General features: G+C 46.8%; 1 protein-coding gene across 3 annotated transcripts in view; it reads left to right on the plus strand.

Moving 5' to 3' along the window:
• Positions 1–23,019, plus strand: part of drosha (drosha ribonuclease III) — a 190,389-nt gene that overhangs the window by 59,950 nt on the left and 107,420 nt on the right. For all 3 annotated transcript variants that reach the window (XR_011947910.1, XM_072510131.1, XM_072510132.1), the window contains exons 16-18: positions 5,332–5,439; positions 14,838–14,945; positions 22,746–22,884. Coding sequence is in view for 2 of the 3 variants with exons in the window: in XM_072510131.1 (XP_072366232.1) it covers positions 5,332–5,439; positions 14,838–14,945; positions 22,746–22,884 (355 nt within the window). In the remaining variant the exon portion in view is untranslated. The remainder of the gene's footprint in view (positions 1–5,331; positions 5,440–14,837; positions 14,946–22,745; positions 22,885–23,019) is intronic.

Genomic DNA, 23,019 nt, shown 5'->3' on the forward strand with positions numbered 1-23,019 from the left:
GATAGAAGTCAGAGAGTGGTGGTGGATGGCAAATATTCAGCCTGGATCCCAGTTACCAGTGGCGTACCGCAGGGATCAGTTCTGGGTCCTCTGCTGTTTGTGATTTTCATTAATGATTTGGATGAGGGAGTTGAAGGGTGGGTCAGTAAATTTGCAGACGATACGATGATTGGTGGAGTTGTGGATAGTGAGGAGGGCTGTTGTCGGCTGCAAAGAGACATAGATAGGATGCAGAGCTGGGCTGAGAAGTGGCAGATGGAGCTTAACCCTGAAAAGTGTGAGGTTGTCCATTTTGGAAGGACAAATATGAATACGGGGTTAACGGTAGGGTTCTTGGCAATGTGGAGGAGCAGAGAGGTCTTGGGGTCTAAGTTCATAGATCTTTGAAAGTTGCCACTCAAGTGGATAGAGCTGTGAAGAAGGCCTATGGTGTGCTCGCGTTCATTAGCAGAGGGATTGAATTTAAGAGCCGTGAGGTGATGATGCAGCTGTACAAAACTTTAGTAAGGCCACATTTGGAGTACTGTGTGCAGTTCTGGTCGCCTCATTTTAGGAAGGATGTGGAAGCTTTGGAAAAGGTGCAAAGGAGATTTACCAGGATGTTGCCTGGAATGGAGAGTAGGTCTTACGAGGAAAGGTTGAGGGTGCTAGGCCTTTTCTCATTAGAACGGAGAAGGATGAGGGGCGACTTGATAGAGGTTTATAATATGATCAGGGGAATAGATAGAGTAGACAGTCAGAGACTTTTTCCTTGGGTGGAACAAACCATTACAAGGGGACATAAATGTAAGGTGAATGGTGGAAGATATAGGGGGGATATCAGAGGTAGGTTCTTTACCCAGAGAGTAGTGGGGGCATGGAATGCACTGCCTGTGGAAGTAGTTGAGTCGGAAACATTAGGGACCTTCAAGCTATTGAATAGGTACATGGATTATGGTAGAATGATGGGGTGCAGATTAATTTGTTCTTAATCTCGGACAAACGTTCCGCACAACATCGTGGGCCGAAGGGCCTGTTCTGTGCTGTATTTTTCTATGTTCTATCTTTCCTTCCGTCTGTACTCTAGCTTGCTCCTCAACCTCTCTCTTCACAAGGCTTAGCATCAGTGCTTTATATAGTTGTACCTCTAGCTTCCCCTAGTGGTTAATTTAAACATTTCATTAACCCTTGCCGTTCTTACATTTATGATAATGTCACACTTGTTCGGAATGCGCACAGGAGAGGATAATTTGATCAATCCGGTATTTTGATGAAGGTCCAGTTTGTTACGAATGGGTAGAGTTTGGGAAGGATGTGAAGGCTTCAGAGCGGGAGCAGAAAAAAATTCTCAGAGATGAGGAACTTCAGTCAGGAAGATGGGTTAGCGAAATTGGGACTGTTCTCCTTGGAGAAGAGAATCTGGAGATGAGATATGATCGAGGTATTCAAAATCATGAGGGCTGGGACTCTCCGTTCCGGAGTCTTAAGTGGTCACGTCGGCGGGAAAACCCGCTGGCGCTGGGAGTGCTGTTTTTTTTCAAAAGTTCTTTTTTTAATTTAGCGCACCCAATTCATTTTTTCCAATTATGGGCAATTTAGCGTGGTCAATCCTCCTACCCTGCACATCTTTGGGTCGTGGGGGTGAAATCCGCGCAAACACTGGGAGAATGTGCAAACTGCACACGGACAGTGACCCAGAGCCGGGATCGAACCTGGGACCTCGGTGCCGTGAGGCAACAGGGTTAACCCACTGCGCCACCGTGCTGCCCGCTGGGAGCGATGTTGACCTGCCATTGAATGGCCCTCAGAAAGACATTTTGGCGAGATCGCCTTTTCCGTGCCATTCAGTGCTCCACCGCAACTGAGGGGGGCGGGACCTAATCTAGAGATGCGGGGGGGTGGAATCCGAGTGGCAGTGGCCTGGAGCTCACTGCCTATCAGGTTGTTGAAAACAGATGGTTTCCAAAAGAAGCTAGATGAACATGTGAGGGGAAATAAACTCTCAGGGCCGCAGGGATAGAGTAGGGAGTGGGACTGACTGGATTGCTCAACTGAAAGCCAGCACAGATTTGATGGGCCGAAGAGCTTCTGCTGTGATAACTCTTGCGGAGACATTGGGGAAGGCTGACCGAAAATGTTATGAACAAGCGGTTTTCGGGAGATTCTGAAAGAAGGAGAGTGTTTTGAGGACCACTAGTGGTGGGGGCAAAGGGTGGGATTCGTTAAAGGTCGGAGCCTGAGGAGAAGAGATGTCTGGGTTTTCACACCGGCGGCAATCACTACTGCTCTCCAGCAGGCGATGACCACGCTGGGGCCGTGCCGTGGGGACTAGTGTAGTCCCCAGGTGGTCAGGGTCATGGCCACCCTGGTACCCTGCTGCTACCAGGTTGGTGCAGCCGGGGGCAGGGCCTCCAGGGGAACCCCGGGGATGGGTTGCGTTCCTACTATGTGGGGATGCTGGCGATGATGGGGGGGGGGGGTCACTGAAGCCCCGATATAGTGAGATTGGCGTGCCCTTTCAAGGTGTGGCCCCTCATCTCTGTAGCCGGACTGTGTAAGGCAAAACGTGCCCCCCTCCCCACCACCACCACCATGATTTTCCTTTGGACAAAGTGTCAGAAGACCTGGAGACCAAACCTAGTTGTTTCCCTGGGGATGAACGCACAACGGTTTTCAGACACTTGGTCATTTTTTGGGAACCGGGTCACAGTCATAGCGGATGTAATTCATGAAATTGGTTAAGGGTTGTTTGTGGAGGGGTCAAATCTGATTGATCTTAGCAGGAAAGATCGGTAATGAAATGAGTGGCAAAAGCATGTTCATGGACATAGGAATAGGGGTCTCTTTTCTGAGAGGGTAGCAGGGGGGGTAGCTTATGGGAGATTTGAAAAGGAGGAGAATGACACCGATGGGAAGCGAACTATTCCAATATCAGCCGTCGTGGACCTCTGAAGGGGACTTTGGGGTGCTCAGCCACTTGGTGGAAATGGCATCAACAGAGCAGGGGATGGGCCAGGGAAGAGAAAGTAGAGAGCGATTCTGGGTCAGGGCAGAGGTTTGGCTTCATGGGCAAGGAGAGAAGCACTGAGCAGATGGATTTTGTCACTGAGGTTGAGACCATGAGCTCCCGTGATAGTTGTTGATGAGAGCCGGGGGATGGGTGCCTCTTGAGCAGACGTTAGTGAATAAAGCAAGATGGGGACATCTTGGCTCTGTAGGGTGGCCCTGGAATAGTGAATTATTCCGACAGAGCTGAGTGAGCCTTTTTGAAGCTATTGTTCGGTATCCCAAAGGGGATGATTACATGTAGTGTAGAAAATACGGCATTCACTTGATGTGATACATCCAGACCCACGGATTGTGCTGTCGGGACTGGGGGGAGCGGAGATCGGGGTTTTATCCAGGAGAATGGAAATGAGAAAAGGTGGGTTTTTTTTTTGCTGGAGTGAAGGAGCGATTAAGTAGAAGGAAAGTTCTAGAAATATCATGATGAAGGGAAGATCTATGGTCAGGCAGTTGGGAGTTTGAAAGTTTGAACATAGCTGGTGTCTGGGGAAAATGTTTTTCACCAACAACTAACTGAGAATGAAACGGAACTGGGAGGGAGGCGGTGGATCCACGCGAGGAGGAATTTCTTCTCGGAGGGAGGTGAATCTGTGGAATTCTTTACCGCAGCAACCTGTAGAGGCTGGGTCGTTCAATACGTTCAAGGCCGAGACAGACAGATTTTTAATCAGAAAGGGCATTGAGGGTTGTGGGGATAAGGCGGGAAAACGGAGTTGAGGATGATCTTTTCGGGTCAGCCATGAATGGCGGAGCAGACTTGATGGGCCGAATGGCCTGCTTCTGCTCCTGTGTCCTTTGGTCTTATCAAATGTGAGGGATTGGTGGAGGGTTGGCCTGGTCGGTGATTGAGGCACCTGAATAGTTAATACATTAACCCTTCCGTGAATTACGGAAATGTGTCTGGCCCGAATCAGTGACTGTGTTTATTTAATTCCCCTCTGTCGTTTTCATCCTTGGAAAGCAAAGGGAAATCTGTCAGGGAAATGATAAACCTCATTAGAAAGGAAATGATGAGCAGGCTGTTAACTAGAGAATAAAGGGGATCCCTCTGCGTTTTTATGTTTGAACTTATAATTGCATTTGTCGGAGTTGACAGCAAAGCAATTGCGTCTAATTGCACACACAAAATAATGCACACAGCCCCAACACCACTGCTGGACACTGGGGAATTCACACAAAGTATGATTCAAATGATTTTTTTTTTCTACCCGGGGTTTATTTCGCGAACATGTCATTTCGGATCTGTTACTTTTGCAATTCAACCATTGTGCGAGAGCGACAGCGACTGTGGTGGATTATTAATAAAGAGAATCATTAACCTTATGGGGGGAAAAAAAAACTGCTTTCGGAGGCTAAGCTGTACGCTGCTGCTGAGATGTAATTTTGCTTTGCCTGGCACTTTCCATCCATCATTAGCTTAGTGTTATGGCTGCTTCAGCAACTCCAGCATGTTTAACTAACTGAGCCCCTTCGTCCCCCTTTGAAGTTTACACGGTTTTCCGCTTCGGCTGTTCAAGGGAGCCGGATTGGGTCATTTTGAGCTGAGGAGTGCAGCCAGAGGTTCCTTTCGAACCTCCTAACGTCAAGGGCTTTTGGAAGATTCCAAGCTCTGCTTTTCGTTTAGCGCCTAAGCTATGCACCGCAGGGGGGAGTGTTTTCTTTTTTTAAAAGTGTTTTGTGACTGCTAATTACCATCGACACTGCATCCTTTTTGCCTCGCTTGTCCTCTTGCAGCGACAACAACAGCTTGCATTTATGTAGCGCCTTTTGAGATAGAGCAGCATCCCAAGGCGCTTCATCAAACAAAAGTTGATGCTGAGCAATGCAAGCAGATCGCCAAAAGCTTGATCAAAGCGTTAGGTTCTGATCTTTGCCTAATGGGAAGGAGAGAGGAGAGTTAGAGAGTCGGGGGGGGGCAATTCTGGAGCCCTGGGTGATGGAAGCTGAAGGCAAGACTGCAGATGGCGGAGGGGCTAAAGTCGCCAATGTGTAAGAGGCCCGAATGGGAGAAGCGTCAATATTTCAGGAGGGCTGCTGGAGATGACCGAGATGGGCAAGGCCAGGGATGCGAAAACCAGGGCGAGAATTTTATAATCGAGGAGTTGGTCAACACCGGGAGCCAATGTAGGTGAGTGAGCACGGGGTAAATGGGTGGGCCCAACTTGGTGCGAGTTAGTGCGGGTAACAAATCCTAACGAAAGTTAAGGGATATTATTTTGAGGAGTGCTGGCCTCGATGCGTCCCATTGTGGCATACAACAGAATCCTGTGTTTACATGAATTTCAGGAAGCGTTGCAGAAGATCCGACAGAAAAATACAATGCGACGTGAGGTAACGGTGGAACTGAGCAGTCAAGGTTTCTGGAAGACTGGTGTGCGCTCCGATGTCTGTCAGGTATGTGTTGACCCATTTGTGTCGAATGGATTGGGATACTTGGTGGCATGGAGGGCAGTGCACTCCCTTCGCTCTCTCTCTCTGTCAAACCCTTCGGAGATCGTCCAGCATTTTCTGTTTTTGTCAACCAATCTCTGTTCATAATGATGAAATTATTTGAACGCTGATATCTTGCTGGCGAACCTGCACTGTATCCTCTCCCAAGACCAGAGGTTTCGAAGCTCTAGGTGGGGTCCGACCATGGCTCTGCACAGCTGAACTGCCTCACGTTTCTACTTAAATCCCTTTCAGATAAAGGTAATCATTCCATTTCCCTTTTTGACAGCCTGTCATGTCTGTGCACCAGCTTGTAGTGATCTGCGCACACGGACACCTGAGTCAAACGCCTTTGCTCCGCCACAATTACTTGGCTTTCAACATTAACTAAATGTGATTTGTCTTTCTGACGGGACCTCTCGCTTCTCTCCATCTGCCACAGTCTCCGTCCATGTTCCTTTGTAATACCCCTGTTCCCACCTGCACAACTTCTTAACTTTTCTGTCATTTGTAACTCTGATCACGCGATCAGTCTTCAGGCACCCTGCTCAAACCCTGGACTCTCTTGTGTATGATCCTTAAACTTGATGGACTCTTTTGTCCCCTCTTTAGAATGGCAGAATCGTTGCCGCACACAGGGAGGTCATTCATCCCTTTGTGTCCATACTAGCTCTCTGAATGTCACTTAGTAACATCCCACCACTGTCTCCCCGTAAGCCTATATATTCTTCATTTTCAGACCATGTACATGCCCAGTAGAAGAATTGTCGACCTTTGCCAGGGAGGATTTTATACTTATCATTATAGTGCTGCCGCTTTGGTAGAGAAATTTAAAACAAATTTTATTGAAGTTTTCAGGGTTTTTAAAAATCAGAACAAAAGAAAAGGTGATAAAAGCAACGGGTACCGATGCAAAGCAGGTACAGCATATAACAAAAGTCATTCCAACATCAGAACAGATGAGACCGGATGAGTTGGAGAGAAAATCTCGAACGTGTTCCTTCCACGAATACAAGATTCGTCTGCACCAAATCCGATACAGTCACCAACACAGGATTGCGTCAAACCAAAAAGAAAATGCTGGAAAATCTCAGCTGGTCTGGCAGCATCTGTAGGTAGAGAAAAGAGCGAACGTTTCGAGTCCAGATGACCCTAAGTCAAAGCTGCTCATCTGGACTCGAAACTTTTGTTAGCCCTTTTCTCTCCCTACAGATACTGCCAGACCTGCTGAGATTTCCCAACATTTTCTTTTTGGTTTATGATTCCAGCATCCGCCGTAATTTGCTTTTATTTTTTGTTGATATAAATTTAGAGTACCCAATTCCTTTTTTCCAATTAAGGGGCAATTTAGCGTGGCCAATCCACCTCACCTGCACATCTTTGGGTTGTGGGGGCTGTTGTGTTAGGCACACTGGTCTAACACTGGATGCAACTGGATGCAGCTTAGATCAGAAAGATACTCAGACCTTGAAGTTAGTTCAATCAGGTTTATTGAACTAATAGCCACAGTTAGCACAGTTCTCTGAGTTCGCCTCTCTGTTCGACTCTCTGCTAACCTAAGTGTGGTTACTCTGTCTGACTGAACCAGACTAGCTCTTAGCCACGTGCTGGAGGTGTGATACTGTACATACACCCTGACTAACTCTGTAAATGTTCATCAGTGGAAAGAGGCGGAGTGTGAGTGCCTCGTGTCTTTTATAGTCAGATCCCACCCCTGAGTGTCCTGCCTGCTTATTGGTCATGTCCTGTTCTCTCTGTCCATTAGCTGCTTGTCTGTATATCATTATGTGTGTGTCTGCAAATCATGACAGGGCGAAACCCACGCAGACACGGGGAGAATGTGCAAACTCCACACGGACAGTGACCCAGAGCCGGGATCGAACCTGGGACCTCGGCACCGTGAGGCAACAGTGCGCCACAGTGCTGTCTGTAATTTGCTTTTATACAGGCGTGCGTCATACCCACCGCTTTAGAACAGGAGGAATTCAATAATCTGGAGAACCTCAGAGCTAAAGGGGAATTTGACTGACACCCGCAACACAAGCCAACTCCCTCCGGGCCCCAGGCAGAGCAGACAACAATCATATAGCCATAAGGCAACAAGGAGAGGGCCGACTACTACACGTGCAAGGAAATCCCATTGAACAATTTTCCCATAGAAAATGAAGTAAAGAGTAAGAACAAACAGCAAGAAAGACCCGAGCTAGCAAACCCCACCCACAGGACCTTGGTCCAAGGGAAGGGCAAGGCACCAGATCAGCATAGAACACATCACCTCAGGGGGATACCAGAGCAGACAAAAAGACAAGAGGGAAAGAAGGATATCAACCGATCCCAGCTGGGAAAGGGGAAACTCGCCCGAGGGAGAGGTGGTTGAGTGGGCCCCACCCTGAAAGGGAGGGCACCCTGGGAGGGAGAGCCAGATCACATACTCCCCACGCCACTCCCCAGCACGAGGGAACCCACCCCGACACCGAAAAAAGGGATAAGCCTACCACAGGACCACAAACCAAAAAGGCCCATTTATTTGACCATGGTACCGAGACCCACAATCTTAACATCTCTCGTGCCAAGAAAAAAGCAAAGAACACAATGGAATCGACATCTCTCGGGCCTCGGAAGAAAGAAATAGACGAGGAGAATGGACAAGAGCCATCAGAACTAATCATTCGGGTGACGAGAGCTTCGCAGGCTATCACCCACCGCATGTAAAAATGGACAAGAGCCTACCAACTGAACCACATTGGGACCTCACTCCTCCCCTGGGGAAAATGAAAAGGGCAACCCCAGGGTATAATGTTCAGTCCATCCCAAAGTCATTACTCACCCACGTGCTAGAGCTAATCACACTGGGTTCTCCCTATGGGCAGCCTGAGAGAGGAGGCCTCCGCTCCTTGGGAACAGCAGGATACCAGCCACAGTGCCGGACCTGGTCTAACCCAGCGCCATGTTAAAAGATAATAATCTTTATTAGTGTCACAAGTTGGCTTATATTAACACTGAAAAGGGGCAGCACGGTGGCGCAGTGGGTTAGCACTGCAGCCTCACGGCGCCGAGGTCCCAGGTTCGATCCCAGCTCTGGGTCACTGCCCGTGTGAAGTTTGCACCTTCTCCCAGTGTTTGCGTGGGTTTCGCCCCCACAACCCAAAGATGTGCAGGATAGGTGGATTGGCCACGTTAAATTGCCCCTTAATTGGAAAAAATGAATTGGGTCCTCTAAATTTATCTTAAAAAAAACACTGCAATGAAGTTACTGTGACAATCCCCTAGTCGCCACACTCTGGCGCCTGTTCAGGTACACTGAGGGAGAATTCGGAGCACCTGGAGGAAATCCACGCAGACACGGGGAGAACGTGCATACTCCGCACAGACAGTGACCCAAGTCGGGAATCGATCCCGGGTCCCTGGCGCTGTGAAGCAACAGTGCTAACCACTGTGCTACCGTGCTGCCCCTCTCAGGAGATTCTGATCCCGGGGGTTTCCACAAAACCCCAACCCTTACACTCCTGCGACGTTGCACCAGCCCAATCCCAATCAGGACAAGGCACTTTATCCCCAACCCGGCAAGATGGAACACACAAAGTGGCCCCAACAAATGGGAAATCCCAGCCCCTAGGAAGAGGAACCGTCAAGACACCCAGACCTTGGGCAACCGGGGTCGGGGATGTAGGGATGGTGGTTGGGGATGTCGGGAGAGGAGGGGGGGTGGGGCGGGGGCGGGGGGGGGGGGGGGGGGCAGTTGGGGATGTGGTGTAAGGGGCCACCCTTGTCCTCAAAACTTTTCTCGCCTGACTCCATCAGGATGGACGACGGGCCAAGCAGCAAGAACTCGACTACGCAGGCGGGCTTCCACCAGGAACAGTGCTCTCTCTATCGCAAAAACCTCCGTGCGCCTCCATTGCCCCAATAAAAACACCCCGCAACTCTCGGAATTGGGCCTTGATGACCTCCGAGCCAAGATTTTCAGGCAGAGCAGCATCTTCGTTGGCTGCTATCATCCGTCGATGCACACCGCACCGTCGGGGCGGGAGCTCGCTCGAGAGCAACTGCGCCACTAAAGGCAGCGCCCCATCCTAACTCCTTGCAGCTGACATGAACAAGCGAGGATTTAAACATTCTAACCAAGCTCCGTCATACAGAAACACCGACCAACAATTCTCGGGACGTCGTGGAAACTTTGTAAACCAGGAAAAGACGAAAAGAAATTTGCACAAGGATGAAGGGAAGAATTAAATGATGAACAGAGGCTGGTGTTTGCAAAAACGCAGCCACTCCCCGAGTAGAACCATTTGAATTCTGCAGCTCTGCTCACTTCCCTTGATAAAGTATCCTTTCTCGGATTCAAATCTGTTTCGATTTTTCCCTTTGAAACACACAACGGTTTCCGCCTGAGCTCCTCACTGTGACAAAGCTTTTCTTGATCCGTAAACTCGTTGCAGAGAGCTACGTCTCCTAACCTCCTCATATTCCTCATGCTTGCCACTAACACGCGGAAATAGTCATTGCAATTCATCCAATCCCTTCATAAAACCTCCGCTAAATATGGCCACTCTCCTCTGCTCCAGCATCTCAGAGTTGTGCTGAATTGGGAATCTTAATCTGTTCCTAGAACTAATGGCACAAACAATTAAAGATCTCACTCTGATACAGCACAGTAGTGATGGTGATTGTTAGTTATGTTACTTGTATCGTTTAGGTTAATGATAAGCATGTGGAGGATATTGATTGAGCACATCTAAAGGGGGACTGTGGGACACTGGGTTGGTAAGGAGGAACCAGGCATTTCCCTTACCGGCCTCCCCGAACAGGCACCGGAATGTGGCGACTAGGGGCTTTTCACAGTAACTTCATTTGAAGTCTACTTGTGTCACAAGCGATTTTCATTTCTGCGTTTCAGCATTCTGTAAATAAACAAGACAAGGATTTGCACCTAGTTTTGTACATTTTCATCTGGCTTGGGCACCGTTTATTAGTTATCTTCCTCAGACCAGACCCTTTGCTCATTTCTCCCTGCCTCGCAGACTTGTGCTTTCCTCTTCAGTTGCTTACAAGATTCACCCATTTTCAGTTTCTAGTTGTCTTAAGGTCCTCATTCTCTTCCTCCCTCTTGCTCTACGTGCCTCAAATCTTCCTCCAGCCGCCTCATTCATTCATTCAGCAGGTTCCCGTGCCTTAGAATATGGCCAGTTCAACCTTTCTGTCTTTGCTTAGTGACGGTCACTAACGATCTCTCCTCCACCACCACCCTGAGAACTACTTCACTGCCCTTGTGTTAGAAACATAGGAAATAGGTGTAGGAGTGGACCATTCGGCCCTTTGAGCCTGCATCAATATTCACTATGATCATAGCTGATCATGCAAATTTTGTATCCCACTCGCACTTTCTCTCCCTACCCTTTGATGCCTTTAGCCGCAAGGGCGACGTCCAGCTCTCTCTTAAATATATCAAACAACCTGGCCTCAAAGCTTTCTGTGGTCGAGAATTCCACAAGATCGCAACTCTCTGAGAGAAGATGTTCTTCCTCATCTCAGTCCTGAATGGCTTATCCCTTATTCTGAGGCTATGACCTCCAGTTCTGGACATCCCCGACATCGGGAACATTCTTCCCGCATCGAGCCTGTCCAGTCCCATCAGGATTTTATATGTTTCTATGCGATCCCCTCTCATTCTAAACTCCAGTGAGTACAAGCCCAGTCGATCCAGTCTTTCTTCGTATGTCAGTCCTGCCATCCCGGGAATTAGTCTGGTGAACCTTCGCTGGACACCCTCAATATCAAGAACGTCCTTCCTCAAACTAGGAGACCAAAACTGCGCAAAATTCTCAAGGTGTGGCCTCACCAAGGCCCTGTATAACTGCAGCAAGACATCCATAAGACATAGGAGCAGAATTAGGCCACTCGGCCCATCGAGTCTGCTCCGCCATTCAATCATGGCTGATATTATCTCATCCCCATTCTCCTGCCTTCTCCCCATAACCCCTGAACACCTTATTAATCAAGAACCTATCTCTCTCTGTCTTAAATACAGTCCGTGATTTGGCCTCCACAGCCTTCTGCGGCAAAGAGTCCCACAGATTCACCACCCTCTGGCTGAAGAAATTCCTCCTCATCTCTGTTTTAAAAGATCGTCCCTTTAGTCTGAGATGGTGTCCTCTGGTTCTAGTTTTTCCGACAAGTGGAAACATCCTCTCCAAGTCCACTCTTATCCTGGCCTTGCAGTATCCTGCAAGTTTCAACGTACCAGCCTCCCCGAACAGGCGCCGGAATGTGGCGACTAGGGGCTTTTCACAGTAACTTCATTTGAAGCCTACTTGTGACAATAAGCGATTTTCATTTCAGAAGATCCCCCCTTATCCTTCTGAACTCCAACGAGTACAGACCCAGAGTCCTCAACCGTTTCTCATACGACAAGCTCTTCATTCCAGGGATCATTCTTGTGAACCTCCTCTGGACCCTTTCCAAGGCCGGCACATCCTTCCTTAGATACGGGGCCCATAACTGCTCACAATACTCCAAATGGGGTCTGACCAGAGCCTTATACAGCCTCGTATTCTAGCCTTCTCCACATGAATGTTAACATTGCATTTGCCTTCCTAACTGCCGACTGATCCTGCACGTTAACCTTAATCCCTACTCCAACACTCCAATCCTCTTGCTACGAACGCAGCATGACTCGGCTTTCCTCCCCGCCTGCTGTACCTGTTCCTCCGAACTGGCCCGCCCCCTCCTTCTCCAGAACCACATTTCACAACTTTCCTGGTATTTCAGCACCCGCATTTCTGAAGATGCACATTTCAGCCCCCTGCAACAAGACACTCGAACAGCATTAGCACTTGTCAAAACTTTAGTGTTTAATGCTGGGTACCTAGTTGTAGAGGTATTTCATTCTTTTTCACTGATTTTTGCGAATATATAATCATTCAGAAAAGTTTATCCCCCTCCAACCTGGAGATAGCAGGTTTGCAGAATGACCTTCCACTGTACAATTTAAATCCCTTGATGATGAGTTGAATTAAGCCTGGTTAAGGAAGAGTTTGAAGGTTGCAAAGATAAATATGAGCACGAATTATTATATAAAGACTTAACATTAATGAGGTATTGATAAAATCTCTTGGAACTGTCTGAATTACAGTGTGAAGTTAAGCATCCGCCTTAGCTTCAGTGAAATTAGTCCAAAGCCAATCAATATAATTTTACCAAAGTAATGGCACGCAGGAAAGTGTGCATCTTTTAAACGGCTTGATCAAAGGTTTCCTTTTCTGATACCTACAGAAGCCGAGTGATAATTACTGTGCAAGCACCTGCAATTTGCACTGTGTTTCCAGCTCATTATTGCTGATTAGATTTCGGAATTGTGGATATAATGTTTTCCATGAGCCGTGGCTAATCGTGCGGTCTCTAACCCAAGGGTTAATTGTGGGTCTTGATCTATCCTGATGAAATCAACAAACTGCACAGAGCATAAGCGGGGTCTTCAAGGTCTTGTTTTGTCCCGTAGAGGGGGGCTCCAGTGGACAGGAGCTGTCGGATGGAGCAGATTTAATTCTGTCCTCGTTTTCACCCTCATCCGATCTCTTGCTTTTGACTCTTCCCAGAGTGCAGTTATCGCACGCGTCAGGAATTGGACATGATGCCTTAGCTGGACTTCATATTTTTGCCGGACAAGGAGCCAAGGCGGGTGGGTGGGTTAGAATTAAATTAGCCATGAACTTAGCTGGAAGGTGTGAATATCCTCCTCCTGTTCCCATGTTGCAGTCACACTGCATCCAGTTAATCCACTGAACACTCGAGGAGGCTTTCACAGACAAAATGTTTTTTATTTAAGGCTAAGAAAGCTCTAGTGTGGGCGGCACGGTGGCGCAGTGGTTAGCACTGCTGCCTCACGGCACTGAGGTCCCAGGTTCGATCCCTGCGCCGGGTCACTGTCTGTGTGGAGTTTGCACATTCTCCCCGTGTCTCCGCGTGGGTTTCACCCCCATAACCCAAAGATGTGCAGGGTAGGTGGATTGAACATGCTAAATTGCCCCTTCATTTGGAAAAAATGAATTGGGTACTCTAAATTTATTTTTAAAAAAGGAAAGGTTTTGTGTTGGGTGAAGTCATGTAACTGTTGAGGATTCTGCAATAACTCATAAAGCAATCAAAAATATTTTTCTAGAGCTACAGATATTTGGCCTGATGCTACCAATCATAGAAACCCTACAGTGCAGAAGAAGGCCGTTCGGCCCATCGAGTCTGCACCGACCCTTTGAAAGACCACCCCACCCAGGCCCAATCCCCCACCCTATTCCTGCAGCCCCACCCTAAGGCGCAATTTATCATGGCCAGTCCACCTAACCTGCAAATCTTTGGACTGTGGGAGGAAACCGGAGCACCCGGAGGGAACCCACGAGCACACGGGGAGAACGTGCAAACTCCGCACACACACAGTCATCCAAGGCCGGAATCGAACCCGGGTCCCTGGAGCTGTGAGGCAGCAGTGCTAACCACTGTGCTGCCCCAATAGTGGTGAACTCTGCACTCCAGTTTGGAGACCATTACTTGGATTTGATTTCCGACAGCCCCCAGTTAGTATTGCTAGCTGGCACGAGAGGGGGGGTTAATCAGCAGAAATGCATCTGGCGTTTAACGGGTTACTTGCATTTATGCTTTATAAGGAGAGATGTCAAATGCAAAAGCAGAGAGATCGTTGCTGGAACTTTCTGAATCATTGGTTAGACCCGCGTGGGAGCACTCTGGATAATTTAGGACCCCACGCTTCAGGAAAGACGGAATAGCCTCGGGATGGGTACGGAGGGGATTTGTTAGGGATGAGAGACCTCGGTTCTGAGGGGAGGTTGGAAAATCTCTCCTCCGAACAGAAATGGTTAAGCGGTATACCAAAAAGAGTTTTTCGGGACGATGAGAGATTTTGATAATCTAAATGATTCTCAATAATCAAGAGTCGATAATAATAATAGACTTAATAATCATTGACAAAAGACCCGAGCGGGGAGATGAGGAGAAATTACTTTCACAAAGAGAGCTGTTGGGGTTTGGAATGCTGCAGATGTTCAATGTGATTCCATAATTAATTTTAAAAGGAAGTGGAACCGGAAGTGGGGCTGGTTCTTGAACGTTCTAGGGTTACAGACAAAATGAGGGTTTACAGACAAAACAAGTTTTAACAAACTTGTGCCTCATAAAACCTAGACCGCTGCCGTCAGCAGAATTTATTAAAATTGATGAATTTGAGTTCCTGGCGTCCTGATGTGTGAGGCTCTGCTGGTGAACATAAATTAGGAAAAACAACTCCCCAACATACGTGGGGAGGTTCCAATAGTCCTTCTAGCCTGTTTCTAGCCCGTTTCTGTGTTTTTCAGCATGCCATGATGTTGCCTGTATTGACCCACCATATCCGATACCATCATTGCCTGATGCACTTGGATAAGCTGCTCGGCTACACGTTTAAGGAGCGCTGTCTCCTCCAGGTAAATGTTCCTTCAACTTGTCTTTTTCCACTGTAGCAGTAGCAATGCAATAGCCACCCTGTGCGCACGCTGTTGAAACTAAGATTCACACTTTGTTTCTGGTTGCAATATTGCAAGTTCTGGGGGACTCTGGGCAGTGGAAGGGGGGGGGTTGTGTGATGGGACGCAAGGCCGGTCTCTTGTGGTCCTGTTTTTGGATCGGGGGGGGGGGCTATTTTTTGGCATCCAGCTCGAAATTCCTACTTCAAGCGACAACTTTTACCTTTCCTTCACACTGTAACTCTTAACTCCTATCCCCATAACTCCGCTTATGGGGAGAAGGCAGGAAAGTGAGGGCAAGAATTATTGAATGGCGGAGCAGACTCGATGGGCTGAGTGGCATCCTCCTACGTCTTATGGCCTTATCGTCGCGTGTGCACATTCGGTGCAGTTTCTCCCGCCAAGTTGGCGCGTTGACATTTTGGGCGGTTTAACAGTACAATCTTTAGCACGTAATTGGAATGTCAACTGGCCGGTTTAAGGCATTTTTAAAAAAAAAATTCTCTTCTGGTTTATTGTATATATTCTGCTTGAAAGTCTATTCTCCTCACTAACAGCACAACTGCATGACCAGATTATCTTTGAAACTCTCTCTTGTGTTCCCTATTTGATAATGGAAGCGAAAGAATACCAGCTGCTCACTGAGCATCAACCTGGGTTGTGAAGAGTTAATTTGTCTCAACCGTGGGGCGTGCGAAAGTCAGCGAACACGTTGGAAAGGTGGTGTGCAGGCCTTGGCTCGCTCAGTGGGTAGATGATGGGACTTGACCCTAACGCTGTGGTTTCAAGTGCGATAGATTTATACCCTCAAAATAAATATTTCATGCTAAATATGTTATTATAAGATCATGAAAGGAAATTCTGAGATCTCTCTGTGCCAGTACCAGCTTCAAGTTCGATCTGAGTTGGTTCCAAGATTCGGACTGAGTTCATACATCTTGATTTATTTTTAAATATAATCGCACCGCATTTTTCTTCCCCCAGTTGGGCCAGATTTTTAATAAATAATTTGGGACCCCGATCCCTGACCCAGCCAGGTAGCACGTTGCTGATCACTGACTTCTTCTACACTTGCCCTTCCGGATGTACGTTAATGACCCAGATTTTGGTGATCAGGGCATAGTTTCAAAGTTTGCGGATGCCACAAAATTTGGAAGCCTTGTGAACCGTGAGGTGGACAATGCAGAACCTCAAAAGGACGGAGAAAAGTTGGTGGAGCGGACGGACAGGCGGCAGGAGAAGTTGTTCATTTTGGTAGGAAGAACGCGGAGAGACGATATAAAATAAAGGGCATAATCCTAAAGAGAGCGCAGAGGCAGAGGGATCTGGGTGTACACAGGCACGAGTCATTGAATGTGGCAGGACTGATTGAGAAAGCAGATGATAAAGTATACAGCATCCCAGGCTTTGTTAATTGGGGCATGGAGTACAAGATCCAAGGAGGTTATGGTGAACTTGTATAAGACGTTAGTTCAGCCTCAGATGGAGAGTTGTGTCCAATCCTGGGCTCTGCACTTTCGGAAGGATGTGGAGACATAAGACATAGGAGCAGAATTAGGCCACTCGGCCCATCGAGTCTGCTCCGCCATTCATATTTTTCTCATCCCCATTCTCCTGCCTTCTCCCCATAACCCCTGATCCCCTTATTAATCTAGATTGGAGTAGTTCGGATTTTATCCTTCGAGAAGAGATAGTTTAGTGGGAGATAGTTTAGTGGCGATTCTATCGAGGCATTCTAGCATGAGTGGTCTGGAGAGAGTAGATCGGGAAGAGCTGTTCCCACTTGCGAAAGGATCAGGAATGAGAGATTGGCAAAAGAAGTAAAGGCAAGAGACGGGTTATCCCGGGAGGTGAAGTAGATTTAAACTTTAAAATATAGAGTACCTCAGATCAGGAGCACTCCCGCAACAATACCCTAATCTGAGTTCAAGGTAGAAACTTCACACAGACTCGTATTTTGGGTCTGAGAAAGTGAACAATGTCTCCCCCAAGGAAAGTGACTATGAAGAGATAATACCTTTACCCAGGTAGCCTATTGAATAATTTGGTGGCCAGGTTATAACTACCCGGTTTTATAAGGGTCCTGGTGAGGCCTTCAAAAATTGGTATCCTCCCACTTATAGAAAATACAAGAGAGGTGCGTTCTTGTACTGCCTACAAGAGATGTTTGAATGTATAAACACACAGGCTGACTGTGGTAAGACACACATTCCTCACGGTTCCAATGCAGAATCCAATATAACTTTACAAATACAATGCCACAGTTAATATCAATTTAAAAATACCCATCCGTATTCAAAGTAATCTTTTACCTGAACCCCTGAATAAATCAGTTGTTGGGACAGTGGAGTAGAGAAGCTGTCTGTTTATGATATTCAGCTCCTCGACAACCAGAGAAACTTGCATATTCCTGATTGCATAACTTTCTAAACCAGATATTTTTAAATCCAGGCTGTGAGCCTATATGTGGACATCAAATTCTTCAGTCTGTCCTTAAAATTGTTCCTGTTTACCTCTCAATTGTTTCTATTTTTCACAGAAGTGATTTTAAACTTTGAATAGAGGAGTAGATTTTTTGAAAGTCTGTTTTTCGATTTTGCTGAGGTACAGTGCCTTCCGAATAGATAGGGAGAGACAATACCATCATAAAAGCTTTTAAAATTCCTTCGAAAATGACTTTAGAGCTTTTTCTTAATTTCCCTTTGTGTTAGAACATAGAACATAGATCTCGTCACACGAGAACTTGAAAGGCTCTGAGTGTTGCGCAGACCAGGTCTGTTTAACGCTTGTTGAAACCAAAGCTGTCAGCTAGCGTTGCCCATGTATGTCTTTTAAGGTATGTGTTCTGGGTAAAAACGTGAATATGTGTCCACCTCCTCGATTTCTAAAGTATAATTTCTCCCCGTGTCTGCGTGGGTTTCCTCTGGGTGCTCCGGTTTCCTCCCACAAGTCCCGAAAGACGTGCTTGTTAGGTGAATTGGACATTCTGAATTCTCCCTCTGTGTACCCGAACAGGCGCCGGAATGTGGCGACTAGGGGATTTTCACAGTAACTTCATTGCAATGTTAATGTAAGCCCACTTGTGACACTAAAGATTATTATTATTATAGCCTAAATACATATGAATGCCACCTATTGATTCATGTATTCCTTTCACCGAGGCAGATTCAAGTGAAGCATATAAATAGGAATTGGCTGAAAAGACAGAATATGTAGGCTTCCGACTAGAAGGCGGGAAAATGGCACTTAGTACATTGCTCATTGGGAGGGCTGGTCCAGACACCATGGGCCGAATGGCCTCTGCGCTGTAACAATTTTTGATGCTACGTGCAGGAAGCTCTTCCCTCTTGCATTGAAGCATCCGTGAATGCAGCCTGGTTTTAAAACTTATTGCTGATTGTGGATATTTTTGTGCAGAGAATTCCTTGCCGTGCTTTTCACAGAGAATCACATCTTTGGAAATACTTTTTGAGGGCCACAGGGTAAAGGGAGGGGAGTGGCCACCAGGTGAGTTGCTACTTCCAGAGGACACCGTTGCCTAACTGGCCCCTTCTATGCTGTAACCATTCTGTGATGCTGATACAGCGACCTTAGCCCCTTGAAAGTTTGCTCCAATTCAGTATAAGAAGCTGCACACTTTACTGCTACTTGAGAGTTTTCCAATTACTGGGAAACGGAGGAGGTTGACCTTTCATTGGAACTCAATAGAGAATCAAAATATCCATTGAAAAGCTGCAGGGAATTTAACTTGCTGCTGTTCTTTTATTCACCTGCTGACCCTCGTTTCCTCTGTGGATAGACTGCGGATATTCAGAAGCTTTGTTTTAATGTGACTATGAGGCTCTGTGTTTTTTCACTTGCCACTGTGGGTTGTTAATGCTTTTTAAAAATCTGGTGATACTGTATCCTTATCAATTACTCCAAAAGGTTTGACCTTCAGGTTGGGTGCTGGCTGCCTGCCCATTGATGATTTGTATTCTGCGCTGAAACGTGGCGGGACAGTTGAGATATCTCTTCATGTACCATGTGTTCCTTCATCACCCTGCCCAGGCATAGAGTTTAACAGCAGGGAGGTTCTGCTGGAACTATGTAAAGCGTTGGTTTGGCCGCAGCTAGAGATTTATTTTTTAATAAACAATTTTAATGAGGCATTTTTGGCATTACAAACAACAAAGTATAAAAACAATGTACAAAGAACAAGAAACATAGTGCAATCACCGACTCCCATCCCGCCAAGACCCACCTTATTGACCCCCTATTCTACACTACCCCCCCCCCCTGCTGGTGACTAGTTCTCCGCGAAGAAGTCGACGAATGGTTGCCACCTCCGGGCGAACCCTAACAGTGACCCTCTCAAGGCGAACTCAATCTTCTCTAGGCCGAGAAAGCCCGCCATGTCGGTTAACCAGGTCTCCGACTTCGGGGGCTTTGAGTCCCTCCAGGCTGGCAGTATCCGTCTCCGGGCTACCAGGGAAGCAAAGGCCAGAACATCTGCCTTTCTCCTCCTGGATTCCCGGGTCTTCCGACACCCCAAATACCGCCACCTCTGCACTCATTGCCACCCTCGGTTTCAACACTCTGGACATGACGTCCCAAACCCCTGCCAATATCCCCTAAGTTTTGGACACGCCCTGAACATGGTTCGCTGGTCTTCCCGCACATTTTGCACACCTGTCCTCTACCCCAAAGAACCTACTCATCTGGGCCACTGTCATGTGGACCACCTTGAATTGGATCAAGCTGAGCCTGGCGTGGCCAGGAGGAGATTTACCAGGATGTTGCCTGGGCTGGAGAGTTTTAGTTAAGAAGAGATATTTGATAAGACTTGGATTGTTTTCCTTAAAGCAGAGGAGACTGAGGGGGGATGTGAATGAAATGTATAAGATTATGAGGGGCACAGATAGAGTAGACAGGAAGAAATGTTTCCCCTTGATGGAGGGACCAATGACCAGGGGGACATAGATTTAATGTAAGGGGTGGGAGGTTTCAAGGGAATGTGAGGAAAAACCTTTTGCACCCAGGTGGTGGTGGCACTGTGGAACTCGCTGCCTGAAAGGGTTATGGAAGCAGAGACCCTCATAACATTTAACAAGTATTTAGATGTGCAGTGCAAAGACATACAAGGCTATGGGTAAAGTGCTGGAAAATGGGATTAGAATAGTTAGATGGTTGTTTTGGACAGGCGCGAACTTGATGGGCAGAAGGGCCTTTTCTGTAGACCTCTATGACTCCTGTTCCTGAGTATTTTCATTTTTAACAACACCACTGAAAATGGAGATGGCAGGTAAAAAGACAATCTCCTCTCCTTTGCCCTTTCACCGATTTTTAACTCTGAGGACCCATTAAGTTGAGATGTCGATTATAGTTAAAGTTATCTTCCCTTTTTATATTTTGAGAGTTTTTGGGTAATTTGGACGAAGTCAGTTATTCTTTTCAAAAGGTCAGTTATTCATTCAGCCACTCCCAGTGCACAAACGGAGGAGTAACGACTGTGGTTCAGTTGGTAGCCCACTCCCCCCATGAGGCAGAAGGTTGTACGTTCGAGGCCCTCTGCAAGGACTAACCTCGAGGTTCGGCTCGACACTCCACTTCAATACTGAAGGAGTGCTGCACCGTCAGAGCAGCTGCCTTTGGGGTGAGTCGTCAAACAAGACGGATAGGATCCGGGGACAATGTTTCGAAGAAGGGTTATATCCCTGGTGTCCTCCCCAATCTAGGATCGCAAATCAGCACTTAAAGAGGAAGGAAGGTGATGAAGTGCGCACGCTTTAACATTCTGTGAAATTGATTCTTCCTGATCAGTTGTCACCGCTAAAATGTACCACATATCTTTCCGGATGTACTAAATGAGATGTAAATTTACAGGGGGTCGAGTTTCTGTTTTGGGTGCAAATTGTGACCAAATGTTGTGCTCATTTTCCAAAGTCTTGTTTCCTCCCCGGTTTCTGCTCCACCTCATTTGCACATCAGCAAATGTAAAATCTGCCTTCGACCATCGTGCCTTTTAGCGAGTTTATTTAAAAGTTTGTTTTAAAATAAAATCCCTCGATCTGTTTTCCCGTAGCAGTTTGGTACAGTTTGATTAATGCAGCTGGGAGATATCACCAGAAAGAGACATTTTCGATCCTATTGCCTGGTTGACCGACTATCAGCAACCCGATTTTTAAACCACTGGCCAGGACTTTTCAGAACTTTTCCCGGCCTTGTCCACCCAAGTTCGATTGAGATGAAATAGTCTTTTTCTTTGAAAATTTAAAAAAGGATATATTTAAAAAGTTTTTAAAAAACATACCTATTAAAGACGTTCTGCCTAAAAGAAATACATATTAATATTCTGCCTAAAAAGCGCTTAATTCTTTTTAACCCGGGTGATTTGTCAGTGGCCAGATGGGGGCGGGGGGGGGGGGGGGGGTCAAATACTCTACACAGTGGGTGGTTAAGAGCTGGAATGTGCTGTCTGTTAGGGTGGTGGATACAGATTCCAGCGTAGCTTTCGGAACAGAATTGGATAAATATTTGAGGGAATAAAATTTCAGCAACATGGAGAAAGAGCCGGGGAGTGGGGCTTTCCGGATTGTTCTTTGAAAGATGGGCCAAATGGGCATCTCTCCCTCTGCGGTCATATTCCATAATTCCGAACTCCCAGTAGCTGATTTTGGGGGGGGGAGAGATTTCAGAAACGCGAGTTGCTCGCAGCGTGATTGCTGAAGGAATGAAAAGATTATAATTTGTTTATCCAAAGTTGCCTCGACCTGATCACGCATGATGCTGCACGTTTTGAATCATGATTTCACTAATTGTACTGAACGCAACATTGCAATTAACTTGATAGTGAGAGTCATTTTAAATTCCTTCTTGGAATGTCCGCAAGGCAGCATTCATTGTTTAATGGGGCTGGTTTAGCACACTGGGCTAAATCGCTGGCTTTTAAAGCAGACCAAGGCAGGCCAGCAGCATGGTTCGATTCCCGTACCAGCCTCCCCGAACAGGCGCCAGAATGTGGCGACTAGGGGCTTTTCACAGTAACTTCATTTGAAGCCTACTTGTGACAATAAGCGATTTTCATTTCATTTCATTTCATTGTTCATTTAAGAGTGCACCTCACCGGATTGGGCCCTTGTGTTTCAGACAAGATGCTTCCTTTCTTAAAGGGCATTAGTGTACCAGTTGTGTGCGTGTTTTTTTTTTTTTGACCCTGTCCGATTTATAGTGACTTTTCTCACTGATAAATGCTTTTTAATTTCCAGAGTTATTTTCGTAACAAGAGTACGAATTCCCTAAGATGCAAAGCTGGGATTTGAACTCTCATTTTCTGGATTATTGGCCCAGTCCTTGCTTATCACAGTGATCAATGGAACGAGTGTCCTTTATAGTCGGGATATGCTAAACATAGAAGGAAACAGTAGTCAATGCAAGTAATACAACCACCAAAAGGTTACAGTGCAGTAAGAGACCATCCAGCCCATCCTGTCTGTGCTAGCCAATTGGAGAAAAAATAAACTAGCCGCTCATTTCCATCCCACTTTCCAGGATCTGGTCCGTAGCCTTGCAGGTTCCAGAACTTCAGATGAAGATCCAGGTGCCTTTTAAATGAGTTCAGCGTTTTGGCCCCAACCACCAACCTAGGCAGTGAATCTTGGGAAAATCAATGATGAGAGTTATTAATTGTTCTGAAGATATTATTGTACCTTACACTTTCCGTTGAACCGTGTTTATTAACGGTGAATTCTCTCTCTGCCCTTATCTCTGACTTGCTCTTAGCTTGCAATGACCCACCCAAGCCACCATCTGAATTTCGGAATGAACCCAGATCACGCCAGGAACTCTTTGTCAAACTGTGGCATCCGACAACCCAAGTACGGAGACAGGAAGGTTCACCACATGTATATGAGGAAGAAAGGTAAGTGGAAAACTGGTTCACAAGGGCAGATGGGGTTTCAGAAAGTGTCGGAGAGGTTTACGAGCCATCTGTGTTTTGGGTGCGGGCGGAGGGTGTATGTTTTGTGTGGGGGAAGGTGTTGGATGAGCAGAAGAC

The sequence above is a fragment of the Scyliorhinus torazame genome, chromosome 6, assembly GCF_047496885.1.
Source record: "Scyliorhinus torazame isolate Kashiwa2021f chromosome 6, sScyTor2.1, whole genome shotgun sequence".
In the NCBI taxonomy this organism is placed as follows: Eukaryota; Metazoa; Chordata; class Chondrichthyes; order Carcharhiniformes; family Scyliorhinidae; genus Scyliorhinus; species Scyliorhinus torazame.